General features: G+C 36.4%; 1 protein-coding gene and 1 pseudogene across 1 annotated transcript; one reads left to right on the top strand and one right to left on the bottom strand.

Annotated features, from left to right (window-relative positions):
- The first annotated feature begins 2,350 nt into the window (after positions 1–2,350).
- LOC113281512 lies at positions 2,351–4,640 on the top strand. Its single transcript, XM_026530280.1, has 6 exons — positions 2,351–2,610; positions 2,899–2,944; positions 3,254–3,383; positions 3,543–3,622; positions 4,058–4,161; positions 4,379–4,640. The coding sequence occupies exons 1-6, from the start codon at positions 2,449–2,451 to the stop codon at positions 4,430–4,432; spliced, it is 576 nt and encodes a 191-aa protein (XP_026386065.1). The 5' UTR covers positions 2,351–2,448; the 3' UTR covers positions 4,433–4,640.
- Positions 4,641–5,374: 734 nt separating this feature from the next.
- LOC113281511 lies at positions 5,375–9,525 on the bottom strand (annotated as a pseudogene).
- Between the last annotated feature and the right edge of the window lie 332 nt (positions 9,526–9,857).

Below are 9,857 nucleotides of genomic sequence, written 5' to 3'. Positions count from 1 at the left end.
AACAAAAGCAAAGCTACTAACTTCTAACTCATTAAAGCTAGTGACTAACTCAAAACTCAACAAGTCTAAGACTGGATGAAAATTTGGCAAGATTGCCTCTATACTATCTAAGAAAGGGTATTGGAGAAACCCCGGAGTATAATAAGCTGGGATGGGAATGCTACAACTACAAAAATTCAATAAGGAAAGGTATGTCATACAATAATCCCGCCTTCTATCAATCAAAGACCGGACGACACTGTATTGAATCTGAGTCCCGTTGCTGTCTTTGAGACAATTGATGAGGCTGAATATGAAATCCTTCAATTACTTATCCTCAATTTCCATCATATTTTATCATACATAAGTAAGAATATAAGGCGAGGCTTTTAAAAAAACTCTACCGAAAGGAGAGAAGATTTGGAAACTCGATTAAAAAGGGCAACCACTAACTAATCATCACCAATGAATAACAACATAAAACTATTAACATAAATAGGTAGACAAGGAATTTTAGAAATTATTTCCTGATGACCCTTTTTTTATCTTTTGGTGATAGGCTCAAATATTTTCTAGTGGGAATTGAATAAATATCCCTTGTTTTGATGGGCTTCACAAATATCATTATCACACAATAAATATATCCTTCTCCATCTATAAACCCATCATGGGTCCATTAAGGTTTTGATTCTTTCCATATTTACCCATTCTCTTTCAATAAGGCTTTCAAGAAAATCGTTTTTTTATTTTCATTATTCCATATCCAAACTTTCTTTCTTCTTCTTCTCTCCCAATAACAGCCGCTACCGCCATCACCATCACCATTGCTCCAACTTTTTTTCGCCGCCGTTAAGAAATCTATATTAATCAATAAATGTAAATGATTTTTCGACTGTGTTTCATAAATCTCAAGTTGATAAAGATGGTGGATGTGGTGGCGGTGGTGGAGGAAGATATCGACTATCAGATTTATGTCTTTCTCAATTGAGAGGGAGATGAAGATTTCCGTTTGAAATCATATTTCATTATCAATGATCATCAACAATTTATCTTTTTTCTCCCTTTATTATGATTTTCAGTATCATCTAAACATTCGGAGATTAACAAATTTGATTTCTAAGTTTCGAATTTGGGAATTTAGGGTTGATACAGAAATCAAAACCATAGGAATTCCATGGACATAAAGCGACTGGATCAGGTTAGTATAGAAAACCCTAAAAATCTCCATTTGATTTGAATCTCGCATAACTTGGATGTCTGTGGTGATGTTGGTGGTGGAGTTTGAGTGTGATTGTGGTGGAGATTGGGTGTTATTTTGGTTGCATTTGTTGATGGTGTTCCAGGTATAACAATTTTCCTTTCAGTAAACCTACTTACTTCAGTTTTTACGGGATCAACTACTGTTGTGGATCCAATTTATGGGATCAACTTCTATTGTTGACCCAATTTTTTATGGGATCAATTACGGTTGTTGACCCAATTTTTTATGGTATCAACTACTGTTGTTGATTCTTTCAACTCCTATTGTTGACAATATTTCCTTGGATAAGTATAATCATGTTTGTAGTTTAAATCATGCTTGTAGTTTAAATCATGTAAATTTCTTCCAATGTTGAACTTGTGGTGCAATGGTAACATGACTGACTCCATGTCAGATGATGTGTGTTCGACTCACGCCAAGTTCACTCCATTTACATGGATCAACTTTCATTGTTGATCCAATTTAGGGGATCAACTACCATTGTTGATCCCCTAAATTGGATAAACTTCTACTGTTGATCCGTTTTTTTTTTGGATCAACTACCATTGTTGATCCCCTAAATTGGATCAACTTCTACTGTTGGTTCTATTTTTATTTGGATCAACTACTGTTGTTGATACAAAAATATCTGAACCAGTGGTGGCAGCGACGGCGGCGGACTAGTGGTGACGGCGGCGATGGATTAGTGGTGGTGGAGGACTGGTGGTGGTGAAGGAGTGGTGGTGGAATATTAGTGGTGGTGGCGGTTGGTAGGTGGTGGTCGTTGAACGGTGGTGGTAGAATGGTAGTTGAATGTTGGTGGTGGTGGTGCTAGTGGTAGTGGAAGAAATTTGTTCCATTTTGAAATAAAGAAAAATATTATATGGGTGAGGGTATTAACGTAATCTAATTTTAAATAGATAAAATTATTAAAAAAGTAGGGATATGTTTATTGTTGTATAAAATAGAGATATATTTATTGTGCGTCAAAAATAGAGACATATAAATAATGTACCATATTTTCTATAGGCCCCAAATATACACTTGTTAAGGAGTGTGCACCAATTCCGACTCAACTAGCCGGGCTAAGTTTCCTAAAATGAATCGGAGAGACGATGTGCCATAGCGGCCTAGCCTCAAATGAGGAAAAATTGACTGAACCCCCTCTCCTCTCCTCCGGTTTTTGAGAACTGCACACGTAACTGCGCTTGTAACCTTCCGAGAGAGCGATGGAAGAATCAACTAGCCCTTCAGAATCAAACCCTTCTTCATCTTCTTTTTCTACAACTAGCTATACCAATTCTAGGGTTGGAAAAGGTGGTTCTGAATTCCTCTCTAACCTTCCTTCTCGTGGTCTTTTCTCCTCTTCCACTGTCCTCTCCACCAATCCCGTATGTACTCCTCTCTGTCTCTATCTCTCAATAATCTCTAACACAGTTGTTAAATATCAGAAATTTATCTAAATTTTCTATGATTATGCACTGAATTTATTATTTGGTCCTGTTTTAATTGCTGTTTTCCCTGAGTGTCTCTATGTAGCATATCTTGGGTTGTTTTTAGGTGCCCCGCATTCAATTGATGAAGAAAAATTGAGAATTAGAGTTATCAAAACAGCGGGTGATTGCCATAATTAATTTTTTTTGATACCCATTGCTAAAATCTTGTATATTACTCTGCAGGGTGGTATTCGAGTGTATGTTTGTGATCATGATACGTCACCACCAGGTCATTTTCTTGCTCACAGCTTGTTTTTTCTTTGTTTTACATGTCAACTTCCATTGGGACAATCATGGTTGGGGGTTGCTTGAAATTGCCACAGCAAGCTTTGGCTGCCTGAGATACCGAATGAGTTATTGTACTATGTTTCTTTCTTGTTGCATTTGTGATCAGTTATCTTTTGTACAGATAATTTCGTTTACATAGAGAAGTAGTGCCTATATTTTTCTTAACTTAGTGTAGCAACTAGCAAGGTTTTGAAGTTGTAGTTGTTTGCATCAACCAGAAATGTCTAGTCTAACTTTTTCCCTAATGCAGTGGACCAAGTTATAAGTACAAACCAAACAAACATATTGATTAGATCTCTCATGCTTAAGAAGCAGAGGAATGATGCCGTCTTAAAGGATGTAAAGGGTAAATCTACAACTGAGATCACCAAAGGAAAGAGGTAGTGAGTCTACCTTTTGGTTTTTTCTTACTCCACAAATCTTCTTTTGAAGTACTTTTATATGTGTGTGCATGTGCATTCAGTGGGTTCAAGTACCATTACCCGGACTCAAAGTCACATAATCTTATTTTGTTATGCTAACATTTGTTTTCTTCTCAGAGCTGCTGAAAGAACGGCAGATGGCAGAGCTTCCGCTAAGAGAGCTAGTTTGAACTTAAACCCTCGCAGTTCTCAGCAAGGTATTATACGCATAGATGATGAAGCTGTAGTTGTGTAGCTTTATTAAGCAATGTTGTCTCTGGTATAACAGTCTATCCTCAGGGAAATGCAAGGCTGTTGTTATCCAGTAATCAATTGTTACGCATAATTCCGACAACTTCCGGAGAAAAGGAGGCATTTGCCTATTATAGAGATGGTGTGATTTGAATCTATTTGGTGTTCTACGTCTTGAATCAAAGAAAAACGGTGATTTAAATCAAGATTTCTCCAGTACCCTATGTTATGTTAAGTCGCAAAAAGAAAAGAAAATAGAATCAGGGAGGGATATAACTCAGCGGTAGAGTGTCATTAGTAATTAGGTTTAGAGTTTACACTTTACACCTACATTTTGTTTGTCTATAAAATCCATCTATATCTGGAGTTGAGGATTCTAAATACTTGTGTTGATTTTGTAGAGAAATCAGGTGGGTGTGCCTTTGATAAAGAATTTCAGAGTTTGACTGTGGATAAGCTGCGTATTCTACTGAGGGGAAGAGGTTTGTCAGTCAAAGGAAAGAAGGTAACTGATCTGTTAAGCTTACTAAGAATTCATTGAGTCCATCGTTTGAGCAAAAGATGGCCCTTTTACAGTATATCTAGAAAATGAAGTTGATTTATTTATCTTTAGAATCATCTGATTGTGTAGCTATTATTGATCGTCTATGCTCAAACCTACGTGACTCTGATTGTGTAGCTATTTATCTTTAGAATCATCTGATTGTCAAATCTACGTGCAGGAGGAACTGATTGCACGCCTCCGAAATGACAATGTAGATGGTGAGCATATTTAAGGATGGGGGACACTCAAACCTATGTATACGTACAAGGGCTTTCAGCTTCTTGAAGGAAATGGTCCGAAGCGTAAGTTGGCGTGTGATTATTGTAAACTGGTTATTTAAGTTTTGGGAAACATAAAAGTAAGAGCAAGTTGGCGTGTGATTATTGTAAACTGGTTATTTAAGTTTTGGGAAACATAAAAGTAAGAGCTTGTTTGGTATAGTTTTCAAAAACAGTTTTCTGTTTTTAAAAACAGAGAAAACAAAAAACAGGAGAAAACGCGTTTGGTAGGGACATTTTCAGAAAATGTTTTCTATCTGTTTTCTGTTTCTGAAAACAAAAAAGTGAAAACAACAAATTATTGTTTTTTGTGTTTTCTCTTTTTTTTTCTTGGTTCTTTTTTTTCTATTCAAAACAAAGTAAGAGATCGGGGATGACTGCAAGTGAGTCATGGATAATATCACTATCTCTTAGAAGAATCTTTAAATTTGATACGATTTAGTTGATTTTCCTTGTTTCAAAAAACAGTTTACCAAACAATTTTTAGAAAATGAAAACAAGGAAAAAAGAGTATGTTTTTAAAACAGTGGAAAACTATTTTTGGAAACTGTTTTTGAAAACTGTACCAAACAGGCCTAATATGATCTTGGGTTCTTATGCTTTTGAAGCTGTAATATGATCTTGCCTTGCTGTTTGTTGTATACTAACAACAACATCCCCATCATCCTAGTTCCAGTGGAAAACATACAACTGCATGGGCATTTTCTTCTTTTTCTTTCACCTTGAGCTTTCAAGGATATAAAGCTGTCCGTGTGGGGAATTGCTTCTGTTACCGAACTGTTAACATTGCTTGTATCTTGTATTATAAAAAGTTTTGGATCATAACAAGACACCTTCCTTTTATCCTCCAAGAATAAAACGTTCACCTCTCTTTTTTATACTATGGACAGTGGAACGATGGTATACATGATCGGGATACTACTGAACAACATGCTTTAACTCCAGCTATGGTCTTCTTCATGCTCGTTCACATCTTTACTCTTTCTTAGTAAACCATGTTGGATTCGCCATCTCATACACTCAGTGAAAATATTTGCGGAAGGTAATGGTATTAGCACCTATGTAGAGTCTGACGGCCCAAACAGTATGGCCTTTTATGTCGAGAGAAACTTCACTCTTCTTTACTTAGTATCGAGTTTTCTGATATCACATGAAAAGACGACGAAAGAGTAAAGCATTTTGGTAATAGTTATCGCTTTCACAAACAATCCTGGTATTGACTTCAATTGGTGGAACAACTTTGCTACGTACACAACGAAGTGTACATCGAGAGGGGATCCAACGGTAGAAAGATCACCCTCTCTACATTGGGATAGGGGAGGGCAGAAGTGGGCCCCACTTCTCCCTCACACGGTGCATACACTTCGTTGTGTATATATCATTTTCGTTGGTGGATCTTTTTTTTGGATCAATTTCATGGGAGATTTCTTGCTTGTATCATATTATTATTAACATAAAAAAAGCTCTTACACACATCACAAGCCTGAGTCAAATCAAATGTAAATTTCACGAAGAACAAATAAGACCACGCATCCAAGCAGGATTCTGAACAAGGTTAAAAATGGACTCTCGCTTTGGGATTTTTTCAAAATTACCAACAAAATTCAAACAATTGAAGATATTATTCCAATAGTCTATCATTGATAATATAGAGACGCAAATCAAGTAAAAGGATAAAAGTTAGAAAAGAGTAAACTCCCGAGAAGGATGTATGCTGCCGAGTATGCCCAAATGAAGTACGCGCATCTGCTGCGGTAGGCCATCAAATACGAGGAAAACCAATATAGAGGAGGGCTGGAAGACAAGAAACCAGTCGCTACCTGTCAAAATGTGTGTTAGAAACTCAACACAGTTCGCAAACAACAAATTGTGGTTCGTTTATGTAGCATCTATGATGTTCTCTCCAACAATAGGCAGTTTGATTTCATGTGGAGTTTTTCTCTGGGTTTAAGCTACTCACTGCCGCGTCACTGTTTTGGAGTTTTAACCCCAACGGTGGGGTAGGCCGACTTGGTAAACTTACATCGTCATTATACATGAGCTTGGATTGGGTTTCAAGCAGAAATTGAACCCGGCGAGAAGTCCAAAACATTTAATACATGAAGCTAAACGTGTACTTTGTGCATGCAGATATTCAGGGGAATTCATATTGGAGTTTAAAAGAAGAGAGTCCTAATGGGATGACCCCTGATCCCTTTTCAGCTCACTTTTAGCTCTTGTTTGAACTTAGTTAATTGAACCCCCAGCAATCCATTAAGTTACATCTTTAAGCCAAATGATACACCTCATCATTATGGTTAGACCGGCATAATTGGGTATAATAGACGTAATTACAAGAATAAGAGTTACAAGCTGCTCTATTGAACTGCCCGAATATGATCCTTTTAAGGACTCAGATGTTAATGACGTACTCTAGCCAATGAGAGAAGCAAAAGATACTTACTTGAACATGCATCACAAAAAATGCTGTGGCTGACATAAACGCCAGGTGTAGAACGAACGGAAGAACTGATATGGAAGCATAGTCTGACTTTGCTGGAACTACTTTACCGTCTGATGGTACAGGGTCTAGACAAGACCTAAGAGTTTTTTCTTTGCGCATCTTTTTCCTCTGTCTAAGATTAGGATTTTCTGTTACCAATTGAGGGAAAACCACGTTGGATGTTGTATACTTATATTTACAAATACATAAATTTTAAGAATTGACAAGGTAAAGAAATATGTTTCATGCAGATCGGCATCTCAATATAAAGAGCACAAAGTATCCTACCACGGAGCTTGAACTTTCTTGGATTAGATTTTCATTACATAAGAGGTAATTGTACGTTTTTATTCTTGAAAGAATATAATTGACCAAAGCATGTAGATATGATATATGACGTCCCCAATCAAGAGATACACAAGAAATAGTAACTCACTTGTGCAATTCTGTTTAAAAACAAACCTTCGAGGACTTCATAAGAGATCTTCCCTGAGACCTGAGCATTGTTTAATCTTCCATTTACCCCAGAAAGAATAGCAGCTAAGTTCTTTTCCGTACTAGAAACTCGGAAACCCAATGAAAAAACAATTTCGGGCCGCAATTTCACATAGTATGCAACTGAACAGAGTGCCAAAGAGAGAATAGGCGAGGCAAGAAGAAAGTTGGGCAACTGTTTCAGCTGGAAATACTTCAAGAAACCAACCCCCCTGTGATAAGAATCGCAGAAGCCACCAGAGAAAAGTTAAAATGTTAGTGCTAGTAATTTAGAGTCAGAATTAGAATTGACCAGACATGCATTTAAAATTCCCATGTTCATGCTTGGCATTCACTGTTCGTTAATAGTTGACAATTACTCCATGATTAGTTGGAAATGCAATGATAGCATCAACAAGTTTTTCATATGATAATGGTGATAACTAGTTTCCGTAAACCATCTAATTCTGCAGCTATTATGTATAACTTAAGTAACTTAACTGACTTACCAAGTAACTGACCCAAAAGGCAACCAATTAATATTACAACAAATTTTAGTAAACTAATAATGATGAAGCTGCAATTTCAACAAAAGGGTACTAAATATTATGCAAATAAGCATACCAGTAATGACCTTGAAGAAAGTCATACAAAAAAGGCACTCTTGCTTTGCACCAAGGCCTCATTTCATCTGATATGATCCCCCGACAAATATTATGGTATCCATAAGCTTGAAAAGCAATGAATGGGATAAATATGCATACAGACCGCAAAGCTCCGTCTATAAGAGTCATCGCTGCCAACTTTAACAAAAATAGTTAAAATAACTAAAACCAGCATCTTCTTTAGTCCATCACAGGATTGAGTGAGTAATAGGCAAAATGACAGCAATTGCATTCATCCAAGATAAGCATATATTCTAAATGTCAGTTTTTTTCTCGCAACAGATAAAGTAAGTAACAAAATAAATAACAACTTACCCCAATACGTTTTTTCTGGAAGATAGCATCACAAGCCTGATGCATTGCCTGAAAACAGATATAGCCAGCATTAAGCACACCATTTGATCTTGTGAAACCAGAGAGAGCAAACAGAAGAACAGCGATAGTGTTTCCACCGGATAGTAAGTGGTATATACCACCGAGAGAAAACAAGGAATACAAACTCTCCGTATATCTGTTAAACCAGGACGACAATTCAGTTTCACCATTGACAATAGGTATATTTCTTAATAAAGCTTCAAATTTAAAAAGGCTAAGAGATTACATTGATGAATAGAATATGGAAGCTGGATTGAAGCAAAATAACATGGATGCACGAAATGCAGTTTTTCTGTCCTTCAAGAGGATGATTGAAATCCTGCGATTGCAACATGGCAACATGACACTCAGCACTTGTATCATATAAAACAGAAACGAACCCGCTTCATGAAAATGCAGGCTACTCAGTAGATGAAATCAATAATGATCTTTGAATACTGTTATATACAACAAAATCACAATTAAATAAGGACAATAAGAAGTGATTTTACCTGTAAAAGTAAACAACTGAAAGCAAAAATGCTACATTATTGATAAGCGTATCCTGATAAACCTAGCACTGCTCTGTATCCAATAATAGGTACCAGTGGAGCAAAAACTGAAAATCAAACAAATCAAAAACCAGTAAAACAATCTATAAATACTCAAACCACACTAATTAAACTTACATTTTCATTTACCAGTTCGGGATAGTATATAGATGAAAATGGGTAGAAGAGGGAAAAATGCATAGGTCTGTTCATATTCATAACCACATTGAGCGATCCTGGTGAAATATACTCCGTCCCATACAATACTTCCTTCAATGGCGGATCCAATTTTAGGCCAAATAAGTAATTCATATTAAGTGTCGGAATCTGAAGAGAGACATTTAGGGTTTAGCATTGCTGAAGTGTCGTAACTACTGAGCAGAGATCTCCATAAAATGTTTAGAAATAAAAGAAGAACTCTTGAAATTAGGGCAGCTCGTAAGATTCTGTGGGATACGTTGATTTTATTGAAAGAAAGCATGGAAAACCATGTACGAAGGAGTATGTCGACTAAGAGCAACTCCAATAGGAAGCAAAACTTCAGGAGTGATGATAGACTCACCGCGGCTAAATCCCGCAGTGAGTCCCGATTGGTAATCGGACGGTTCTAAAAGCATTCTCTACATAGGATAAGTAAAGGGTTAGGAAAAATATGGTTTGATCCTTTTTTAGGTGGTCCCATGTTAATTCGATCCTTTCAAAAATCACATTTTTCATTTGGTCCATAATTATTTAAAAATATTAAATATCTAAAGTACCCTCTTTCTCTTATTTTCTTTCCTCCTCATGTGAATCATTTTTCTGGTTTTTTTTCCCTTCATTATTTTTTCTATTAATTTCTCTCTCCTCTTAA

Source organism: Papaver somniferum, chromosome 5 (genome assembly GCF_003573695.1).
Source record: "Papaver somniferum cultivar HN1 chromosome 5, ASM357369v1, whole genome shotgun sequence".
NCBI lineage: Eukaryota > Viridiplantae > Streptophyta > Magnoliopsida > Ranunculales > Papaveraceae > Papaver > Papaver somniferum.
This window is presented reverse-complemented; position numbering and strand designations above follow the sequence as displayed.